The 24166-nt window shown below is 46.1% G+C and overlaps 3 protein-coding genes across 3 annotated transcripts; 1 reads left to right on the top strand and 2 right to left on the bottom strand.

Annotated features, from left to right (window-relative positions):
- Nucleotides 1–3333: 3333 nt before the first annotated feature.
- Nucleotides 3334–6006, bottom strand: LOC140324831 (uncharacterized). The gene is made up of 2 exons (XM_072402957.1): nucleotides 5751–6006; nucleotides 3334–5377 (listed from the first exon to the last, which is right to left on the bottom strand). Exons 1-2 carry the CDS (start codon nucleotides 5989–5991, stop codon nucleotides 4422–4424), a joined length of 1197 nt encoding a protein of 398 aa, XP_072259058.1. The 5' UTR covers nucleotides 5992–6006; the 3' UTR covers nucleotides 3334–4421.
- A 1304-nt stretch (nucleotides 6007–7310) lies between these two features.
- On the bottom strand, nucleotides 7311–15329 carry CDCA2 (cell division cycle associated 2). The gene is made up of 9 exons (XM_072402956.1): nucleotides 15164–15329; nucleotides 13875–14290; nucleotides 13141–13274; nucleotides 12688–12838; nucleotides 10192–10394; nucleotides 9557–9611; nucleotides 9193–9437; nucleotides 8208–8289; nucleotides 7311–7459 (listed from the first exon to the last, which is right to left on the bottom strand). Exons 2-9 carry the CDS (start codon nucleotides 14281–14283, stop codon nucleotides 7326–7328), a joined length of 1413 nt encoding a protein of 470 aa, XP_072259057.1. The 5' UTR covers nucleotides 14284–14290; nucleotides 15164–15329; the 3' UTR covers nucleotides 7311–7325.
- A 576-nt stretch (nucleotides 15330–15905) lies between these two features.
- KCTD9 (potassium channel tetramerization domain containing 9) lies at nucleotides 15906–24066 on the top strand. The gene is made up of 11 exons (XM_072399157.1): nucleotides 15906–16093; nucleotides 16925–16968; nucleotides 17078–17174; nucleotides 17260–17318; nucleotides 18201–18329; nucleotides 18400–18467; nucleotides 18964–19059; nucleotides 20086–20235; nucleotides 21594–21699; nucleotides 21809–21942; nucleotides 23121–24066. Exons 1-11 carry the CDS (start codon nucleotides 15906–15908, stop codon nucleotides 23235–23237), a joined length of 1188 nt encoding a protein of 395 aa, XP_072255258.1. The 3' UTR covers nucleotides 23238–24066.
- The last annotated feature ends 100 nt before the right edge of the window (nucleotides 24067–24166 follow it).

The raw sequence follows: 24166 nt of genomic DNA, 5'->3' as shown, positions 1-24166 counted from the left end.
GGCAAAGCTGCCCTTTCCAGGGGTCCAAGTGACAGAAGCCCCAGGCTGGGGGTGGAGGTGGGGTTCTTGCTTAGTGCGGGGGGGGTGTGAGCTGGGGGTTCGTGCAGAAGCCCCCCTGACATATCTCCTGATTTAGGGGTGAGGACATTCTCAGCGCAGGAAGAAGATGGAGCTCACACACATGTGCGAGGAATCAGGGACCATAAATCACAGCCCCCATACACGGTGCACCTCTGGGAGACACGTATGAACGGCTTCACCGCCAACAAACATGTCTTGGATATCCAATATACGATGAATGTGAATAATGTCAGTGAATACAACACGCCATGACATGACACACACACACATGACACACACACATGACACACACACATGACACACACACACATGACATACACACTCATGACACACACACACATGACAAACACACATGACACACACACATGACACACACACACATGACATACACACTCATGACACACACACACATGACACACACACACACACACATGACACACTCATGACACACACACACATGACACACACATGACACACACACATGACACACACACACACATGACACACACACATGACGCACACACACATGACACACACACACACACATGACACACACATGACACACACACACATGACACACACATGTGGACTGCAGAATGTTCTGGGGCATTTATATTGCTGACACAGAGTAAAGTCTCAGTGGAGCCGCTCCATCTGCCTGGAATACAATGGGCCCCTGGGGACCCAGATAGCAGGAATGGAGAGAATGTGAAATGGGAGGCAAGGTGACTGCAAGGTGGGGGGACAAAGAGAAAATTACGAGGGGCCTACGAGGGCCACCAGCACCTCCGCCATGTTTGTTCTGCACTAATCATCATAGTACATGGGGTGACCCCTCAGTGTTGTCAGTGTGCACATGGGGTTAGGGTTGTCACTGTCCGAGAGATTATGGAGACCAATTGGTGAATCCGATTCCTTGATTTTCATACAATGGAGGGGCCCAGGTTTTCGGCCCAACCCGGAGCTCAGATCATTGGGGCCAATATTCCATGGTGACCATGTCAGGATCCCTGCTGCTCAATGGATAGAAGCCCAATGATCTGTAATGACAAGAGGACCCATTCATGTGGGATTGGCCCTGGCCAATTATAGGGCCCATTGGCCCAAACCAAACAGATGGGTTGCTGGCCCTGGTGATGCCCCGGGGAGGGATCCAGTGACCGGCATGAATGGTAAATTAATGGTGTGTTTATCCATAAGAAGAACCAAAATACCCAACGTGGGAACCCCGGGACTCCTCCAGACCCAGCAGGGTGATAAGAGGAACATGTGACTGGGACATGGCGGGGGGAAGCTGGCACCGAGGGTACAAATCACACCGGGCACCATGATTGGAGAAGAAACGTTTGGAGGAACATTGCCCGGTCTCTATTCTGCTGCCACATTCAGATGGTCAGAATCTTTGGTGGACCAACATGAAAGCATTAGATCCATCCTGCCCGGTGTGACTGGTTCTGGTGGGGGTGTATTGGTGCAGGGGGGTATTTTCTTGGTTTTGGCCCCCTTAGTACCCCCATTTTCTCTTTCCTGCAGAATAACTCGCTGTGTCACAGATCTCCATCCAATAGAGGATCCCAGAGTTGTGGCGGACGGGCGATTCCCATTGTGTCATCATATCACTATGGGGGGAACCCCAGAGGAATGATTCTGGGGGCCCTGGGGGATCTGTGCCAGGGAGAATGATGACAAAAGGGGGTCCGACCCGGCACAAAGTAAGGAAAGGCACCGGGTGGGGACACGCATTCCACACGCATGATGTATGTGAGGGGCCACATGGAGTATGTCAAACGTTCTGCCATGGGATCGGATATGGAATGTGTCAAATGTGGGGGGGGGGCTGGGGTTAACCCGTTATACCCCATCTGAGGTGTAACCCAGAGGAGGGGGGGGGGGGCAGGAAAAAGCCTGTGCAGGCCCACAGATTGGTAGAGGAAATGTCAGCTGATCTTCCTCCAGGTCATGTGGCCGGGAATAGCCAATAAAAACAAAGGATTGGGATGGGAAAAGTCTGGTGAATGAATCCAAAGCCTTCAGAACACCAAGATGGCAGCTGATGGTGGGGGATTCACCGCAAACTTCTCAACGCTTTCCCCACATGTGTACAAATCCCGCACATGTATATCACACGCAGGATCATATGATCCAGGTAGCGGGGGTAATCCGGTCACAGCAAATGACCCGTATTCACCCAGTCTGGTGAATGTCATCCTTCAGATTCATCACAATTGTTGCTGAGATAATTCCAGCGAGAAATGGCACCGGGCAGACGATGGAATGTGATTGGCTGAGAAGAATCCAATGATATATCAGTCAGGAATAAAGTTTGGAGAGGGGCAGATCAACCCCACAGAAAGCCCCCCGGCCTCGGCTTTCCATTCAGGGGGTCCCCGGGGTCCGCAGGCAAGAGTCTGCAGTGAATGTTTAATTTAATCCTGGCTCCTTGCAGTGAATGTTGTGAGAAGGGGGGTCTCCGGGTGAATCCGATATTTCTTGATTATCCCGATGCAGAATATCGGTGAAATATTTCATTGAGATTCCCCCTCCCCCATCCCGTGTTTTTTAGGCCGCATTCCTTGCCTGCGATCCCGCCAGCCGCACAATCAGCCGTCTAGGGAACAGTTCTGTGTTGCATTTGGCAGAGATTCCGGAGATTCGGATTCCAGGCCGTCCCCGAGGTTTGTGAAATCTGACAATGCAATCCATTCATACATCTGCCCCTACCAAACAAAGATGGCCGCCGGGGTCCTGGCCTACACAGGGGGGCAGGAAAATGGGGCATTGGAAGGGGAACAAAGGTAACACAGGGGCTGCATTGTGATTGATAAGACACAGCCCCTCCCCCCTCAGGGGTCCCCAAGTGTGGGACCCCATCTAATGGCCCCCAAGGGCCACATGGGATGCAGAATATATAAAAGTTATTTCCGTCCCATACAGCGGGGTCTGATAATATTGACTACATACCTGACGTACCCTGGGGGGAACTTACCTTATTCACATGAAGGGATGGAAATCACTAAACCGGCCGTACAGAGTACAGAATAACCGGCAGCACAAAGCCCGACCCTGGAGACAGACATCCCCCACCCTGCACGGGGCTACAACAGCTGACCTTCCGGGGCCCCTTCCCAGCATTCCTCATGGGTTGGACCAGCGCCCCTTGCAGGCTGCCCCAGGAACCCCTGGGAACCTATGGAGGAAACCCGCTCATCACCAGGAGGAATAAAACGTTCACTCATTAAACAGCCGAGACAATTAAGAGAAAAATCTGATATTTAATACATGAAAATAAGAAATAAAAGTAAAAGACAACAAAACAGAAATCAGCGTTTTATCTTTACAGAACACAAACAATAAAAATGACAAACTCAGAATTCCGGCACAGAACGGCACCGGGGAGAAGGCGATTGGGTACCACAGGATGAACGTGACAAGAAAACAGAGGTGGCCCCTGCTCAGCCAAAAGCTTCCATGCCTAAAGCAGCAAATTACAGCTGATACTTCACTGGCTGCATGCTTGTCCAGATTTCCAGAAATGGTCCAGCAATGTCAGCCAATGACTTTCCCATCCCCCGGGCTCCCTCAGAACCATTAACTTTGCAGGCAGGGTTGACGGGTCACAGCCCATATCCGTATTAGTCCAGGGGGCCCCCAATGTAACTCCCGATGTTTACCCCTGCTGGTGGCCCCAGGTATTGGTCAGGCTGTGGACATTTAAATATTTTTATTGTTATTGTGTCATTCACCATAAAAGCTCCAGGAAACAAAAATGTGAATTTAATTTATTTTATTCCCCCATCAGCAGTGAGTTTGTAGCTGTCCGGTCTCCAGCGAGGGAGAGAGCAGAGTGCTGGGACCCAATCATGGCTTCCTGTGGACATGGAGGACGGATTACCGCTCAGGAGCTGGGAGGTTCAGATCCTCCCCACAGACATCAGATCCGATCTCCTGGACCAGCAGAATCTCTAAATAAGTTCTGGTCCTACTATAAGGAAATGGAGGCACCCTATTGGCTGGCTCATATCATAGGGCCCATGGCAGCCCTGCTGCAATAACTTTACTATATTAATAACAATAAAAACACAATATTGGTGGTCCAACCCTCTCGGATTGGATGGAACCTCTGATATGGGGGAGGGGGCTCCCAGGATTCGGATCTCCCAGGATACAAAAGAAACCCGCAGTCAGATCAATACAGTGAAATTTACCAGAATTTAGGAAATTGGGTGCTGGAAGTAACCAGATGAAACACGGGGTCCACCCCGGGATTTGTCATTATATGCAGGCAGGCAGTGCAGTCAGCACCCCATGTCGGTTCAGTTCCCCCCAGACCGGCACTATTTTTATGTATCTAGTGTAAAGCTGGTGATTGGTTGTGCAGAGTCCTTGTGGGAAACATTTGACCTCCTCCGCTTGGGGTCACACAGAGAAGTTTGCTGTAGGGTGGAGGTACAAAGGGTTCTTCTCCGAGACTTTGTAGCTTCACTTGGCGCATGCTGATCCATTGGTAGAGTTTGAGTTTCCAGCGTTGGGTTTCTGTTCTCTAAAGGCTGCAATGCAGAGCTGAGAGATTTCCTTCTGCTGGGGGCCTCACTGCTGCTTTTCTCCGGAACCCAGAACAACCCACTGGCACCAGAACCTCTGCGCAGCCTCATGCTGCGTCTCACCACCTTCTCCGGCCCGGCGGACTGCAGAATCTCATCGATGGGCAGATATGGCTCCTCATCAGGGAGAGGGAACACTGTGCAAGGATCTGGGGTAGGGACATTGGGTTCAGTGATTGGACAGAACTGGCGTCTTCCTCCTTTCCTATTGGCTAAGCCTGGGATTGACGGCAGCTCAGGTGAACGGGACGGGTTTTCCACCAATAAATCTGGATTTTGGTCAGCAGGATTCCCCTCGGCATTATATGGACCTGAGGGGGGTTCTGTGGTGGAGATTTGTGATGATCGTCTTCGGGGGGCAGATTGCCTCTTGGATTTGTTTTGTGGCTTCGGGGCAGTCGTGGCCCCCATTGTACCCTTGTCAGGGGCCTCTTCACCCAGCTCTGGTGTACAATCGGCATTGGGCTCCATCAAAGGACATTCCAGACCAATGAGCGGATCTGTGGATTCACCGACATCGGAAGACTTCACCTCGGAGATCTCCTGATCCAGACAACCGGAACCTTCAGTAATCAACTTCGGAACGATTGGATCAGAAGAATCATCTGCAGAATGAACATCGATCACTCGGCTGCTTCGCAGGAATCCTTTTCTTTTTGGAATCTTCTTTACAAATCGTTTAGTTAGGGAATCGTCTGTAAAAAAAAAAATGCAGCAGGTGAATGTAAAACCCAAAATATAGGAAAGGACACTAAATCATCCGAGATTTCCATAATCAATGAAACATTGTCATATCTCTCCATCAGTGAACCTGGGTGATCCAGAAACCTGGAATGGATCTGGTCAAGGACATTTTCTAGCTAATAAGCCAATGACTTAAGAAATCCATTCCAGGTTTGTTGGATCACCCAGGTTCACTGATAAAAGCATCTTCTCCCTCAGCCTTGGAGAGCTTTATTAGGGTCAATGTGTGGTCAAAATGATGTGAATGGGGGAATAAACCTGCAGTGTGTATGGCCAGCAATATTCCATAATATCACATTATCGATGAAAGGAATTGGCATTTACCAAGTGATGGCGCTGCAGCGGGCGGAGGCGTGGGGGGGTAGCACTCCGGCAGCTCAGGAATTGGACTCAGCAGAGGTTTCTTGGAGGCCGTCTCTCGATCCCCATACAAAGGTTTCTGCAGAGATTTCTTGGGTCGCCTCCGGCTCTTCTTACCTTTACCTCGGGGGGCTTTTACCTGCACAGAATGTAACAAAATAAGAATAAAATGTATTATTAAACAGGATTTATGTAGCGCCAACATATTACACAGCGCTGTACATTAATAGGGGGTTGCCATTGTCAGTGACAAAGGAGGAGGAGAGGACCCTGCCCAAAGAGCTTACAATCTAGGAGGTGGTGCACTTATTTCAGAGACTCTCAGCGCCCTCCATGGGGCTCCATGTCACAGCCGGAAGCTGCGATTCCCTAAACTATCTTACTCTAAGTCTAAGGATAAAATTGGTCCAAAGGAGCAGAGCGCCACCATCTGGCCTTTTACCGGTTATGACACTTGGAGGAGACTAACCAGTCTACACGATATCCACCACAGAGATACCAAGCCATCGTGTTAGTATATTAAGGATATAAATCTGACATTTGAATGGACAGTTGTACTTGCCAGATGCTTTGTAATACACCAAGCCCTCCCCCACCCAGCAGACAGCACAGCCAGGTCCCTGACCTCACTTTTCTCCAATGCAGCTAAAGCAATGCAGCTCGGTCATGGCCCTGCAATATTCTGATCCCACCATCTATAATTATCTTTTATGCAGAATATTGCCCGCCATCTTCCCATAATGCACCCTGCTGCCTCCTCCTGCCCGCCATCTTCCCATAATGCACCCTGCTGCCTACAAATGTCCCGTACGTGGCCCCATCGTTCCCCGATACAAATGTCCCGTACGTGGCACCTTCGTCCCCCGATACAAATGTCCCGTACGTGGCCCCATCGTTCCCCGATACAAATGTCCCGTACGTGGCACCTTCGTCCCCCGATACAAATGTCCCGTACGTGGCACCTTCGTCCCCCGATACAAATGTCCCGTACGTGGCCCTATCATCCCCCGATACAAATGTCCCGTATGTGGCACCTTCGTCCCCCGATACAAATGTCCCGTACGTGGCCCCATCGTCCCCCGATACAAATGTCCCGTACGTGGCCCCATCATCCCCCGATACAAATGTCCCGTACGTGGGCTCATCATCACTCAATACAATTGTCCAGTACGCGGCAGCATGGTCCCCCAATACAAATGTTCAGTATTATATATATTATTTTTCCTGGGTTCCAGCCAATGGCCAATATGAAACATTTCCTTCTTTCCAAGGCTTGGTGGGGGGCAAGTTACCTGGAGGTTATAAAGAATTTCTACTCCTAAAATGATTCATTAGAATTCACTGATTCTAGAACGAAGGCAGATCGATTAGTGGGCCAATCAAAGGGGAATTAGATTTGTATTTTATTATTTAGGGTCCAGGTATGGCAGAAGTGGAAAACGTTACCATTATTGCAGAGCACCGCCATGGTATACAGAAGAGGGTGATATCTGTGGAACATTCATTACTCGTACATCTAACATTACATAATCCGACCACTTATTTACCATTTGTAATCTCTGCATTCAGTGCAGGGGAGGCTGTGGACGGGTTTTCTGGAAGGGTTTCAGAGGTTTCATCTTCCCAATTTACATCTTCCAGTTCCTTCATTCGGCAAACCGGATCATTGTTACCTAAACACAAGCAGAGATAAATCCATCCAAATAATGGAAATCTGAACTTTACTGAAGAACAATGACTGGAGAGTTCAGTGGGGAGAGGAGGAATAATCATCAGGAGGAATATTAGCTACCAATGGCCTTCTTAGCATTATATTTTTTCGTGGTTGGTGGAGGGGTGAAGGGTGGGTGCAGCAGAATAGAAATGTTAGGTTTCCCTTAGAAGATGATTTTGTCTTAAAGATTAGGGAGCAGAATAATCAGCATGACTCCTATAACTAAATTACAACCCCCATCAAGTTTTACAACATTGCCCCTCATTTCCTGCAAAAGTGAACCCTAAAAGTCTGACAGATTCTAAACCTGTTATAGTAAGAAAAAAGTCAACTTACTGTACACTTCAATGCTTCTGCAGAAAGTTTATTGTTGGTAAACTTTTTCTCAATGTAGAGTAAAGAAAGTTTCACTTTAATGCCCCCTCACCAATGACAGTGACTTCCTCTTACACTGCTATGCGTAAGCTGAAGATGAATTGGATTTGTGGCTTATACATGGCGGACAAATCTCTCAGCACCAATGTGACTGGGCAGATAACCAGCCCTGTGACATGGAGAGTCACATACCCCCTCCATACCTGAAGTATTAGGATTTGCCATGTGTCATGCTGATTGGATTATAATTTACAGTAATCTGGCTGGACCAGTAAGAAAAATCTCATTTTTGTCCTCTCAGATTACTAACAAAATAGGTAACTGGAAGATACCTGGAGATGACAAAAGCATGGTGGTGTCTTGGCTTGGAGATCCAGTATCAAAACAAAGGGAAATGGGTTGGAAGGTGTCCTCCTAAAACAAAAAAAATTCAACAATTAAAACATTGGAAATGCTTCAAACAATGACTAAAAAAGAAAATAAACTTCTACATCCCCTTCACACAGCAGAATAATAACCAATAACCCCCATATTAGGATTCATATTACGATTATAAGGAAAATCCGATTTAGGTGTTTACCCCATATATGACCAGCAAAGTGGAATTTGACGGGAACTATAGTACTGGAACTAATCAAACGCAAGCAATTAAAGCAGAAATGAACAATTTTCCTTCAAACAAATCCGTTATTGCTATCCATATTTTATGTTCTTATCATTACCGTTCTTCTATTAGTGAGTGAAGAGCTGTCTGAGGGAAGTAAAGTCATCATTTCCTCCAAGGAAGTTCTCTAAAGGAATAATTATATATTTTCCTGAGAATATTGCAGGTAATACCTCAGTTTTATCCGCACCCAAATACTTTTCTTTCATGAGCCATTTATTCTACTAAATACAAGAACCAATCACATGGGAAGGCAGAATACATGGCAGGAATATTACTGAGGTTCGATTTCTGAGCTGTTAAACAAGCAGAGTTAAATAAAGGCCATTCTGTGAAAGCCGCAGTATACACAATTGTGCAGGTATTCTACTGAAACGTATCATATCACAGTGTTTGCAATAAACAAGTTACATCACTTGAAAGACAATAATTTGGCATTCATCTAGGACTGTCGGGTATCAGTGTCCCCCCCCAATAGAGATCTCAGTGACATGGGGTTCAGAAGGAGCCAGGCATCCTATGGGACGTGTCTGCACAGGATTTCTAAGGATACAGTGATGGAGGGGAGGTAGAAGAAACAACTTTTCTGCTGCAGGAACCCACTGGATCCAAACATTCAGAGCTCTGACTGGGGCTACAAAGAACCAACTCACTTCATCTTTGCAGTCAAAATCCGGCTGTGGTAATGACAGGGAGGGGCTTTGGTGAGCGGCCTCTTCGGCAGTGGTTGTGGCAGGATCAGATACAGTCAGGCGGTATGGTGTACTTCCTCTCCGTAATGGTGTGTCTGGAGGAAGCGTCTTATCGAATAATTCTGGGCTCAGCTCCCTTCCAAATGTCACCTTTTTCTTTTTCTTCACAGAATCATTCACAGGTTTCTTGAAAAATGTATTGTCCTCTAAAGTAAAAATAATAAGGAAGCAGAAAAAAAAACTTTAGGCTCTGAATTCTTCCTAAACATAGCTAGGAAATAGAAAAGTTCTATTGACATTTATACTCTGCACAGACGTTGCTTACCATTCTCCGAAGTCTCTGGCACTAAAAAGGAAACTCTCTGATCTCCTGGCTCATCCTGCAGAGAGAAGAGAGAATTAAAGGTTTTCTAATACAAACCTGAAATACCAAAACACTGAGTACAACCCCCCCCCCCCATACATAGCAGATAAGGGTTCAGCACATTGGATGGAGCAGCCACTTTATGGTTTGTCATGCAGCAGGGCTGTTATCTATACGGCTGCCAGTAATTCCAGCTTATAGGACTGTCAGTGAATGAAGATTAGACTATTCATGGGAATTCAATCACTCGATTAGTAAGAGGGAGATCAGTGCTCTCTATACAGCTTCCTTCTTGTGAATATTTTCTGCCATAGTCAAACTACAGCCAACAATAAACTGTCCAGGAATAAAGAGACCTTCATAGATTTCACTGACACATAATCCACACTGAAGGCTGGAAACCAATTTATTGGGGAACAAAAATGCAAACTTTGGAAGCTGCTATATGAACAATATGGCCGCCAGACCATCAGATCTATTCCAATATTTTGATTTATTGATATTATAGCTTGCAGAGTTACATAGCACAGATATATTAATAATAATAATAATAATAATAATATTATAAATAATAAACACGACTTGTGGACACTCACCCTGCAGATGCTGAACTTGCTGGGAGTTTTCTTCAGAACAGGTCGCAGAGCCTGACCGGAGGATGGGCGACATTCTGATTCCGCAGACTGAATACGGCAGATCGTTTTTTTGGATGGAGGACTGAAGGAATCAGCAAACATGACTTTTCTTTTCTGGCCTCTTGCTGAGCTCGGCACCGGCTGAATCTCCTCGTTCTTCACCTCTATGTGCAACAAACAGAAAGAGAATATAATACAGGTCTATATATATATATATATATAGGGTCTATGAGGCTCTAGGTGGATGGATTCTCCGCTATAGGTTTGTATAAAATTGTATGGAAATACAGTGTTCTCCCCAGCTGGGCGCACCACCCGGCTGTTTTTCGGTGGTTACTGATAAGTTGGATCACGCTACAGGGGCCACCACCTCCCTACAATTTCTTCCCACCCAGCTTGAAAAAATTTCCTGTTTGAACACTGAAATATTATAAATTTGTATATCAGAGGATAAATATTAGGATTCTGTATATCATAGCCAACCGGTGGTCAGTGGCTCTCTGTGGACCATGTTCCCCATACAGATCACAGGCTCGGGGAGGTGGGCAGGTTGTCTCTGGACACAGGCTCAGACCTGGGATAAGAGAATGGGCGCGTTCTGGCATTATGACGTCACTAAAGAGGAAGTTTCTTCACTTTTAAAGGACACGTGCGGTCTGAAGCCGGTAAGTTTAGTGGTCTGCCAGTCCGAAAAGGTTGGGGACCACTGTCAGAGGATAAATATTAGGATTCTGTATATCAGAGGATAATAGAGGATAACTGATGATTCTCCTAGCCTTGCACACCATACGGGTGAGGAGAGGTCAGGGTGCTCAGTGATGGCCAGGTGACTTTAGTATTTCTCTGCCTAATACAGAGCAGAGTTGCTGATGCGGCATTAATGAAGAATTAGAAGATTGCTCAGAGGTTAATTGGTGCTTTGGAAGGTTTTAGGAATTTGAGATTTATACACTAAGGCTACATCGCTCGTGGTATATGGATCCGTCCTGGCAGTGCCACAAACAAGGAACGATCGTAATGAAAGTGAAGGGGAGAGAGCACAGCAGGGTGCTGCTCCACCCTTCTCTCGCCATAGAACAGAATGGTGCTGTATGTACAACACTCATTCATTCATCTTTCAGTCTTTTGTCATTGTAAGAGATGGTGAAAGGTGAATGTGTGTACCCAGCCTGAGGGGCAGCAGTTGCTATACGGCTCCTATATGGGACAATTAGCAGAAATCTGATCACCGGATAAGTTACTTCTTCAGCTCGTTGTGTTTCTGAGCTGCTCCAACCACAAACACTACAAATCAGGACATCAAACAAGTGAAAGACAATTCACAGAGCACTTTCACTCCATTGTGAGCTTTTCGCCAATAAGAATGCAGAGGATAAAATATTACAGAAAAGCTGTGCAGAATCAGACCCTGTAATGTTTATGTTCTGCTGGTTGTCCAGGCTTATACAGAATACTTCCTGCTCTGCATGACACTGCCTGTAAAACAGACTTCCCCCGCAAAGCTGCTTTCACCTGCGCCTCTGCTCTCAGCATGCAGCCAGTGTGGCAGGTGCTATAACACCGCAGGTATCCTGCAGGTTAATATATTTTACAACCAACTGCAGACTGAAAATTCTGAACAGGAAAGTTTGATTTTCAGCTACAAAAAAATTAATGTTTACAGAATAAATGAGATTTGTAAAGCTTTTACCCTTTGCATGCTGGACCTGCATTGGAGGTTTATGCTGAGTGATTGAAGTCTGACTGGGGCAGGATAGAATCATAAGAAACTGCAAGACTCAAACACCATTCCTTATATTCTGGGGGTGCAAATCCCAAATTTATAGGGCGATTGACTTTGTACAGCGCTGTGTAATATGTTGGTGCTATATAAATACCGCATAATATATTGGGCTCCAAGGGGCCCCCCAAAGAGAAATGTGTAGAAGGAGGGACCTGATTGGTGGAGTTCAGCCCCAGCCTCTTTTCCCTGACATTTCTCCTTCCACCTTTGTATGTTCCAGCACCGTACATAGAGGGTCCGGAATATCAAAATATCCAGCACAATGAGAAACCCTCATAATGAGCAGATCTACAGAGCCAGTAAGTCAGAGAGCAGTGCCCTTGGAAAGTCTGGGGACCCCTAGAAATGATTTTATGGGATCCTCATGGGGTTTGGGAAGTCCGGTGATAACTGATCAGATTTTATGAAATATACGCAGCTCACTGATTGGTGGGATTTTATTTTTACTGCCAATTGATTTGTAACTCCTATCAGCCGGTATTGTGATCCAGGCAGTACAAACTCAGCTCTCTGATTGGATAATAAAGGAGCAGCAACACATGATGAGTCCCCACATTGTCCTCTCCCCTCATGTGTGTTGCAGCAATACTACCCTCCCCCTCTCACAGGGTCAGTGCCAGCATTCCTCCCCTCACCCAGCACCTAACAAAGCTCTTATAGGGGGTCCCACCTACCGGGAACTTTCCTCTCCGCAGCGTCACAATTTCTTTCTTCCTTTTCTGAGAATCCTGTTCCTTCATTCTCCTCCACGGCTTGGAAGGCATTTTGGAAGGACGACATTTTTACTTTCAGTGCTGAATTCCGTGGAGACATAAAGGGATTTGTCTGTAGAAATAAATTGATAATATTACAAATGTGATAAATAAAAGCAAGGCGGATCTGGTGCGCCATGCAATACAGGGACCAATAATGGCAGCAGAATGAGAAAACCTTTTTCTGGCTCTCTCCATATTTATGCTGAACCCCCCTGGAACCTCTGCCTGATGTTTACATCATATTTATATACAATATATTTCTACACCAAACGTATAGAGCATTATAATAAATACCCCACACACATCCCATCATCTATCTCCCGGTGCCGGCATTCCAGATTTCTACATTACACAGTGATTGGCTGCGTTTACCAGAGGCTCCGCCTTCTCCTTTCGGTTGCTTCTCTGCAATGCGATTTGGCGAATCAGAAAGTTCATTTCTGGTGATCCGCGCACCCCAATTGTAGACCTGCGCCTGTGTTTGTGCAGAGATCTGGGGGATTTTCCTAAATATAAAAAAATACCAAATCAATAAAGGAAAAGAGGTGAAGATGGCCCAGAGCGAACTGGAGCTCAGATTACACGCAAAGTATTTACAGAATCAGTGAAAAGTCAGAACTTTTATCTCCGGATCTACAAACTCAATTATTAGCTCTTTCCTAGTTACAATAAAAACTTTCCAGATCCCTCTGATGTAAACACACGGCAGATCCCTCCAGCCCTCCAATCATAGCACACGGCAGATCCTTTGGGCCCCCACCAATCGTAGCACACGGCAGATCCTTTGGGCCCCCACCAATCGTAGCACACGGCAGATCCTTCGGCCCCCCACCAATCGTAGCACACGGCAGATCCTTCGCCCCCCCCACCAATCGTAGCACACGGCAGATCCTTCGCCCCCCCCACCAATCGTAGCACACGGCAGATCCCTCGCCCCCCCCACCAATCGTAGCACACGGCAGATCCCTCGCCCCCCACCAATCATAGCACACGGCAAGCCTGTTTCTAAGCGGTCATCCTGAACCCTCGATGTGGTGCACTGTAGTACAAAGCCAGCAGATAAAATTACCCCCATTGGGGCACTTACACCCACGTTTATTACCTACCTACACAATTGGTGAAGCTTTCGCTTGAAATGCCAAAGTCATCCACAGTGGCCTTGGAGAAATCCATTGGTGTGTTTGGCTCCCCAATCCTCCAATCAGAACATTCGTTCTCCTTCCTTGGAGTGATCATTCTCTCAACCAGATCCCCGGATTCCACCAGGTCCGCTGCTTTGCTGCCATCATTCTTCCCCCAATGGTATTTCTTGGTATGCATTTTGTCCAACTGGGCCGGCACCAGATTTTCTTTGGATTCGTCATTGCTGATGTATTTAATGTGAGCTCTTGGAGTTAACGAGAAGATCTGCGGGCAACAATCCGCTACGGCCTCCTCCGGTCCAATCACAAAGGGTTCCTGCTCAATGGGTGGGGGCAAAATGGGGATCTCCTGCAACACGATCCTGGCGGCCATTTCTCACCTAGAAGAAGGACAACACGGGTTCAGATGGAAGGACAGGCCGACATGAGATCGGACGGGGGGACAGACGATCTTACAATCAGATGGAAGGATTGAAGGACGGACAGACGGACACAAATAGAAGGAATTGGACCCAAAACCAGAGCTAAATATTGAATGGTTGGAGTGGCCAATGATCTCATCTGAATATGTATGGGGGCCCGATAATTGTCATCATATCATAAAGACTAATAGAACCCGGGGACCACCATACAAAGCACAGAGCACAGCTCAACTGAATGGGGGCTTCATAATGGAGGAGAGAGAACTCATAGAAGACCATGAACAGCACACACAGGACAGGGGTTGCCCGGTTACGGACGGTACGGAGGACAGGGGTTGCGCGGTTACGGACGGTACAGGGGACGGGGGTTGCCCGGTTACAAGGGGAACGGAAGACGGGGGTTGCCCGGTTACAAGGGGAACGGAAGACAGGGGTTGCCCGGTTACACAGGGTACAGAGGACAGGGGTTGCCCGGGTACGGACGGTATGGAGGGCACGGAGCACAGGGGTTGCCTGGGTACGGACGGTATGGACGGCACGGAGGACAGGGGTTGCCCGGGTACGGACGGCACGGAGGACAGGGGTTGCCCGGTTACAAGGGGAACGGAAGACGGGGGTTGCCCAGTTACAAGGGGAACGGAAGACGGGGGTTGCCCGGTTACACAGGGTACGGAGGACAGGGCGGACAGGGGTTGCCCGGGTACGGACGGCACGGAGGACCCGGGTACGGACGGCACGGAGGACAGGGGTTGCCCGGGTACGGACGGCACGGAGGACAGGGGTTGCCCGGTTACGTAGGGTACGGAGGACAGGGGTTGCCCGGTTACGTACGGTGGACGGGACAGGGGTTGCCCGGTTACATTCAGCTCCTTCTTCTTTCGGCACCTTCTGCGCATTCAAATTCAAATCCGCCGCTTCTCCAGAATCCTTCCGCCAAGAAAAAGTAGATCCCCACGTGACTAAGGTTACTACAGCGGCTTCCATTAAAGATCACATAACGCTGCCATAGGCGATGGACGGATTTATACGTTAAATATATAGATGGGACAGAACAGAACAGGGTAATGGTGGCAAGAATTGCAAGAAATATTCCGCGGAAGGATATCTGAATGCTATAACGGTTGTTTCGAAAGGTTACGGGGAGGCGTGACAGCGCGCATGCGCATAGTGGTCATAAACTTGGCTTTTACGAGACAGTGTTGTCAAAACCGCCATTTTTGTTTTGGGCATAATTATACCTTTTTCTTAGTAAATATGGTTTGAAGTTTAATCTTTAATCGTCATTTTATAAACATGGTATTGTCTTGTAGTGTATTTAGGATATTTTACTGGAAATATGTATTAGAGCAGTGAGAAGGGATAGCGTAGTCCTGTATACCGAAATACAATAGAACTTATAATACAGGAAAGTGATGATGAGACTTTAGCCGGGGTATACAATAGTTTTGCCTTTTACCAACATGGCGTCTTTAGGCAATTCTATTCCAGCCAATGACGATAAGGAAAAACACTAAAACACATACAAGTGCTGGGCCTCGTACTGCCACAGTGAAAGTTTGCAGACACGCCCACTATGAAACCATTCAGTTCCCGCCCAGTCTCGACTTTCATTGGATCCTATAGGTCTTGCTGCGCTTCTGTGATTGGTGGGCTGGGTGAGCTGTCACGTTGCTCAGCAGCTCTCTTCCGGGTTGGCTGGAGAGGGAAGGTGGCCCAGTATGAAGAGGGTCACCCTGTTCGTGAAGGGCGGAGCCCGGACCGGTAAGGTAAGACCCAAGCGCTCATAGCAGTGTGCCGGTCACAGGACGGACCCCAGCGGTCTCCCCTCCCTCACATATTAGGTTCCTCCAGCTCCCAACTCTGCTGCAGCCAAATGGAAGTGCAGCAGAAGGAAGGAGACTCCGGCACAGCAACATCCCTGGGAGCTGAGGAGGTCAGTGGGTAGCTTTGTGTTATTGCACCTCTGCCCTCCTTTTCTTTTATTACCCCAGCCCTGAGTCTGTTCTACTATTCAGGAATCGGAGATCCGTTAGAGAGCGCACAGTGACCGGGGGAGATCCGTTAGAGAGCGCACAGACACCGGGGGAGATTCGTTAGAGAGCGCACAACGACCGGGGGAGATTCGTTAGAGAGCGCACAGCGACCGGGGGAGATCCGTCAGAGAGCGCACAGCGACCGGGGGAGATCCGTCAGAGAGCGCACAGACGCCGAGGGAGATCCGTCACAGAGCGCGCAGACGCCGGGAGAGATCCGTCACAGAGCGCGCAGACGCCGGGAGAGATCCGTCACAGAGCGCGCAGACGCCGGGAGAGATCCGTCACAGAGCGCGCAGCGACCGGGGGAGATCCGTCAGAGAGCGCACAGCGACCGGGGGAGATCCGTCAGAGAGCGCACAGACGCCGGGAGAGATCCGTCAGAGAGCGCACAGACGCCGGGAGAGATCCGTCAGAGAGCGCACAGACGCCGGGGAACAGGAAGTGAGGGGAAATCTCCCCAGAGGAGGAAAAGGCAGCACAAAGGCTAAATTGTAATTGTTGGCATTTTCTGTGGATATTTTTGTCTTTTAACACTTTTTCTGTTTCTGTGTCGTAGAGATGATGATATTCTGTATGTGAGTGAGGGCGATCCCTGTGCTGGTGAGTTCATACAAAGATTAGAAAGATGAACTATGAGATCCCAATATGAGATCCCAACATCGGGCTCAGGGATTTGTTGGATATCACCGCTCACTTTCTGTGTTATTAGATGACCTGGACATCCCGATGGTCCCCGAGCCCCTAACAGGAAGTCACACAGATTGGCTGACACTGAACGTGGGCGGCAGATATTTCACCACTACAAGGTAAGAGGACTGATGGGAATATTACAATTCTAGATATTATATTCTATACAAAGGAATCCTCATTGTTGTCTCTTTATCTCCGCAGGTCTACGCTGGTCAGTAAGGAGCCGGACAGCATGTTATCTCACATGTTCAGTGACCGAGGTTTGTAATGATTTGTGAAATGTTACCATACAAGCAGATCAAACTCCTTCCCTTATTTCTGGGCGGCTGCAATTGTAAATCTTCTTTATTATTATTAAACCGGATTTATATAGCGCCAACGTATTACTCGGCTCTGTACATTAAATAGGGATTGCAATTGACCGACAGATACAGACAGTGATACAGGAGGAGGAGGGGAGGATCCTGCCCAGAAGAGCTTACAATCTGCCCTGATAGAAAAATCCCCCCCAGCTGCTCTCTTCGCTCCAACAATGACCTACTAATGACTTCCTCACTCATAACCTCATCACACGCATGACTCCAAGACTTTTCTAGAGCTGCCCCGACTCTGGAATGGTCTCCTTGTCCTATTCGGCTTGCTCCTACTTTCTGCTCATTTAAAAGAGAACTCTAAACCCAACGCTTCCCCCTCACCTACCCGTCTTCTTCTGTCTCCATAACCCTCACTACTTCCCACCATTCCATATCCCCCTCCTATTGTGTGATACTTCCCCCACCTCCTAGATTGTAAGCTCTTCGGGGCAGGGTCCTCTCCTCCTCCTGTGTCACTGTCTGTATTTAATGTACAGCCTTGCGGAATATGTTGGCGCTATATAAATACTTTTACTAATAATAATATGAAAGTCTCGTGGATTGGCTTGTAATTGGTCGGCTTAGCTCTGAGCGTCATGGAAAGTTGTGCTGAGAGAAGTGCAGTGTCTGGGGATCTCCTGAAGATGCTATTTGCCTGGTTGTCAGGCTGATCTTTGTCTCTGTTAGTCACTAACAAATCTTCAGTTAGTGAAGTGACGTCTTTGTTTCTTCATACTGAAATATTTGACTCCCTTGTATCATCCAGTTTATGATTTCTTTGCTTTTCAGATGCCTGGGGCAATAAGAGAGATCACCGAGGAGCTTTTCTGATTGATCGCAGCCCAGAATACTTTGAGCCCATACTGAACTACCTACGCCATGGTCAGCTGATCGTCAATGATGGGGTCAATTTGTTGGGTGAGTTCTGTGAAATAACTTGTATAGTAATCTGTGTCCTGTAGAAGGATCTAACCTGATTTTCTTCCAGGGGTCCTAGAGGAAGCCAAGTTTTTTGGCATAGATTCCCTGATTGATCACCTGGAGCTGGCAATAAAGGTAACAGGCATTCTGTCATTTACTTTGGTGTATGTTAAATTTTGATTAAATCTTTTAAAGTGAAACCCAGAACGGATGTGACACCTATTGCAGGATACCAGTTCTTAAATGTGATAGGGCTGCATTACTAACTTCTGGGCTTGATTATCACATAGTGATCCTGCCAGTAACATGCTTTCTGTTTGGAGGTACAGCAGTGTCAACCAAGAACAGGAAGCATTATGTGTGCAGAACATCTCTGCTCCTCTCTATAGCATGGGGGAGGAGTTCTGTAGAATTGTACAATTTGCACTTATTGAACAGATTTACCAAAATGCTTTCAGCGTGATATTAGAAAGAACAAAAGGAAGCAAATGGAGGTTAAAATCCAACGTAGGTAACTGATTTCTCTGTTGGTGACATTTTTCATATGGACAGCATTAGATGATCTGGATTCTTTCTGTCTGCTGTAGTAAAGTTTGTTTTATAGAGTTGGGTGATGTCTTTTGTATCATAGAATTCGCAGCCAGCAGAGGATCATTCCCCAATATCTCGCAAGGAGTTCATACGTTTCCTTCTTGCCACTCCAACCAAATCAGAACTTCGCTGTCAGGTGAGTGCACCGTGAAAGCAGCATGAGGAGCCGTGAGCACTAATTCATTATTACAATCATTAGTGAAGAATCATTATCTTCTTCCCACCCCGCCGGAGAAAATCCTGAATGCATTGCACACTAACATTTGTGCAGCAGTCTCCCAATGTCATTGATTAGTCCATCATGGCAGATTATAAACAACTGGTCGGAAATTACTGCTGTTCAGTCTTGTTGTGGAGAGCACAACGGGGTGCCGATTGCTCATTCTCTCCCATCCTCTCTCACTGAACAGAACAGTGCTGGGTGAATAGTGCTCCTTCATTCATCCGTCACTGGAAACAATCATGAGAGATCCTCTGACATTCATTGGAGGAATGTTTGAGAGATAATGGCAGAGAGAGATGTGAGGAGCTTGCGCTGTGAACTTTAAACACTAAAATAACATTTTATACCCAGCATCAAATATATAGGACCACCATGGAAAGCTCCAGAACTGCCGTAAAGTCTCCTAATGCTAGCAGCATCCTCATCAATCACATCATCGCCTGGTAGTGACTGATCGATATTTGTGTGATCAGCTCTATGAGATTCTGCTGTTATAGATGAAGTCAGGACTAAAACAAAAGTAGTAACTGCTCTAAATAATTTCTCACTAGACAGATAACTGATAATAATAACTAGATTCTTAAAACACAGAGCCCATGGGAAGGACTTTCACAGAACAATCTAAAGTGAAAATGTATTCCTTGTAACATTCACACTAATCAATAATATAAACCCCTCCACAGAGAAGCTTCAGTTTCTTGCCCCTTGGTGCTAAAGCCCTGCTTGGATCAGTTGGGTCAGCTCCAGTACATCACCGCTTTGGGCTGCCCGTATATTAGCCCTGGACGTATGGGTTGTCATTTGTAGATTTTATATCGAGGGCCTTTAATTTGACATTTAATAATAATAGGAAATCTGTACCATATTTTATGTAGTCTGAGTAATAAGAGTTGGGGGACATCATCTGTATATTGGAATGAATCTCTGATTTATTTACAGGGTCTTAATTTTAGTGGAGCCGATCTGTCCCGATTGGACCTGCGGTACATAAACTTCAAGATGGCAAACATGAGTGGCTGCAACCTAACTCAGGCCAACCTGTGTGGAGCTTGCCTGGAGCGAGCAGACCTGTCAGGATCTGTCCTGGATGTAAGCAAGAAATGTCATACTGATTGTGGTTAGAGATTATTTGTATGAATGTTGTGTAAGTGTTAGAATTTGTGGTCTGTCCTGTGTGTTACTATGTAACTCCCAGTGTAAAGAGGTTAATAAATAATAGAAAGTGCTCATCATACTATGAGGGTAAAGGTGCGTACACACTTCCAATTTTTATCGTTCAAAACGAACGATGAACGAACGACGAACGATCGATTGGGCAAAAATCGTTCGTAAAAAAAGTAACCAACGACGCCGACGAACGAGGAAAGTCGTTGGAAACGACCGGCGGATCGGATTGGACGACGATCGTTGACCATCGTTCGTGTGTACGATCGTTCGTTGATCGTCCATGGTCTGAGCATGCGTAATGAACGAACGTTCGTTCACTTTCCTGTCGTGCACATAGTTCCTCTATCGCTCAAACGATCGTATCTATTGTGTGTACAATATCTACGAACGATCGTGTCGTTATCTCTATGTGCAGGATCGGTGCTATACGATCGTTCGTATATATCGTGCAGGATCGTTCGTCGTTCGTTTAACAACGATAATAATTGGAAGTGTGTACGTAGCTTTAGTTGTCTGCTATCCCCCCACAGCCCATGGATCTGAGTGGTGCTGAAAGATATATCGGCACCATGTTCTCCTATATGTAAAACAAAGGGGGAATTCACTTTTATGTCTGCAGAAATTAGAAGGAAACATGAGAAGAGAAAAGGCAGATCTAGTGGTCATGTACACAGTGTGGTCATAGCAGAGGGGGTTCTGCTGCCCTTCAGCAGCTGACCCGAAAGGTTTAACAATTGTTTAGTTATGTGAATTGTGTGGTAAATAATAAAAGTGCATTGTGTAGAAGAACATCTTTTGTATTCAATAAAATGTAAGTATATGGCCCAAAAATAACCAGTTGTCCAAATATTCCATATCCGCTTATGGGGACAATATTCTAGAATGGGTAATAATCAGTCCAATAATGAACACCAGGCCACATATTGTGCGTGTCCCAGACAGGGAAGGGTCTGCCTTAAATGTGTCAGCTGATCATAATACCTCCACATGAATTGGAGTGCTTTGTGAGTATATTCTCATTTTACCGGTGCATTCTCCTGTTATTATACTGTGATACATTCCCTATGTGTATGTGAGGCTGGTAATACATGGGGAGCCAGCAATAGATTAATATTCTGTGTCCTCCTGCACCAGCAGCATTTCTGTAATATTTCAGATGATTCTTGTGGACATCAAACACAAAGCACTCACAACCGGCTATGGGGATAGCTCAGGGGATTCTCACTATAAGAAGCCTGAAAGTGAATTGTGTAAATTAAATCCTTTAAATCTTCTCACAGGGAGCCAATCTACAGGGAGTGAAGATGCTGTGTTCCAATGCAGAAGGAGCCTCCCTGAAAGGATGTAACTTTGAGGATCCCTCCGGCCTGAAGGCCAATCTGGAAGGTCCGGGACAACAATCCTTTTCTCACTATCAAAGATCATTTCCTGTTTTGTTAGAAATCATATCTGGTGTTAAGGAGAAGTATTTAACTTTTATTTCTCTATTCTTTAGGAGCGAATCTAAAGGGTGTTGACATGGAAGGCAGTCAGATGACTGGAATAAATTTACGGGTTGCAACCCTGAAAAATGCCAAATTAAAGAACTGCAACCTGCGTGGTGCTACCTTGGCAGGAACAGACTTGGAGGTGAGAGGGCAAGGAATATATTATACAATAATATTATTATTATACACATCATTTGGCCAAATGTTAGTGAGCAGCAACCTGGGATATTCATTACAAAATCCTGGCCATTAATATGAAGCAGAGAAGAGGGGAGGGGTGACCCCATGTCTTTATGGGTTTGTACCCCGGGCCACAGTCTTGTGGGAACAGCAGAGGGACCATCAGTTTGGTGAAATGTTCACAAAGACTTGGCCATGTAGTTTAATGTTGGCCTAAAGGGCTCCATGACTTCAATAATAAGAGCTGGAGAAGTGAGTTAGGGATTCAGAAGGGAAGAGGGATCGGAGCTTTTCACACATTGCTGCTACAAACCAAACCTACAACCCATCCTGTGATTGCTTTGTACTCTGTTCCTGCTATGTATGATTGTGTGCTGATATTGTATTCCCATAAATATCATGTGGTGTGAGGAATACATTCATGTGATCAGTAACTGTACAGAAAACTGTAACACTGGGGGGACAATTATACAACGGACAGGGACAGGCCAAGGGCTTCCTAAATGTTAGGAAAGGGAAATTATATTTCATAAGATAACATTATACTATAGAAATAACGTTGTCACACAGAGCAGAAGAATTTCTCAACTGACAGTGTAAAAGAATCAGCAACTTACTGAACAAATATAACAAAACCTTTCATTGGTTTATTTAACCACCTGATTTTTTGCATGGAAATTTATTTTAGATTGTAGGCTATAATTCACCGAATTACTCAATAATTACTTATAATTCACCGAATTACCGCATAACTCACCGAAATATGTCCAAAATTTTATAAATTTATTAATAAATTTTTTTTTTATAAAACATAAAAAAATCTTTAAAAAAAAAGTTTAAAAAAAAAAAAATAGTGAATAATGTAATGTAAATGTACAGTAGCTTATATAATACAATTATAAATAATAATTAAAGCAGTTTTTTATTTCTGTAATAAAATCCCTACAAACACATTCACACGTCTGAAGTAAAGAATGTTTTATATCCTCTATTTATTGTACAGCGCTGCGTAATTTGTTAGCGCTATATCAATACAGTTTAATAATAAATATATTTCTGTAGAGGATTTGGTGATTTTGGGGTAATGTTGGCAATCGCTTGTATTGGTTACCTCATATTGTTCCTCTTATTTCTTTACAGAACTGCGATCTCTCCGGCTGCGATCTACAGGAAGCCAATTTGCGGGGATCCAATGTGAAAGGCGCAATATTTGAGGAAATGCTGACACCACTACACATGTCTCAGAGCGTCAGATAGGCGTACGGAGGAGATTCTGCCCCTCTGATTGCCGGCGTACCGGAGACGACCTGCCTATATAATCTCTATACATTAATCTCTTGGTATGATCACAGAGGACACGTGTCTACTGTGTTACATACATGTAGCTCATATTATATACACACAAATGGAGTTTGCATGCCTCTCCGGTGGTATGTTAGGAATGCAGTAGTTATATCAGACTGGCAGGATGGGCTGCTATGGCCTGATAAATATCGCTAACATATAAGGAAGGGCTGGAAGGGGGATGACTGTGTCATACTTCTTGCTTCTCCTTTACTGTACAATAGAAATCATTTTCTATTGGCTGTTAACCAGGCCGCTGCATTGTGACCCCGGCAGGCTTTAGCGACATGCAAACCTTTAATCTATGCACATGTGATTCAAATTGTGTAGCACAAATGATGGTGGATGAGAAAACTGACAGCTGTGGTCATGTGATCTGGGCAGCCTCCTCCTCTGCTGGACTACAAATCTCAGAAGGCACATTGAGGCCTGTAGTTCACCAGCTGTTAGAGCGTCTCCTGTTGTCCACGCTGTGCAAGACTGAATGGGAGGAAAATGGCTCCTCCAAGCCACGTCACCCATGTTGGTGGTAGATTCGTCATATCTGTAATTGCCCTCTTGCCCTGTGGTCCAGGCACTTGTTATGGAGTTGCTGGGCCCACTGCAGGTCAGGGGTCACCGAGTGCCTTAAAGCATCTGTCACAGCTGCTTCTGGAGTTATACTTTAGTTATGCAATTGACATTAAGTGCTGAACTGTTACCCCTCCCCCAATCTATATACAGTAAATATTTTTGGACTGATTTTTGTGTGTGGCCTCTTTGTCATTGCAGTGTCACTTTCACTCTAGATTCACTTTCTAGGAATGTATGGCTGCCATTGCCGACCTCTCCTGCTGGGAATT

This window comes from Pyxicephalus adspersus, chromosome 2, assembly GCF_032062135.1.
Source record: "Pyxicephalus adspersus chromosome 2, UCB_Pads_2.0, whole genome shotgun sequence".
NCBI lineage: Eukaryota > Metazoa > Chordata > Amphibia > Anura > Pyxicephalidae > Pyxicephalus > Pyxicephalus adspersus.
Note: the sequence above shows the minus strand (reverse complement) of the source record. Positions and strands in the feature narration are given on the sequence as shown.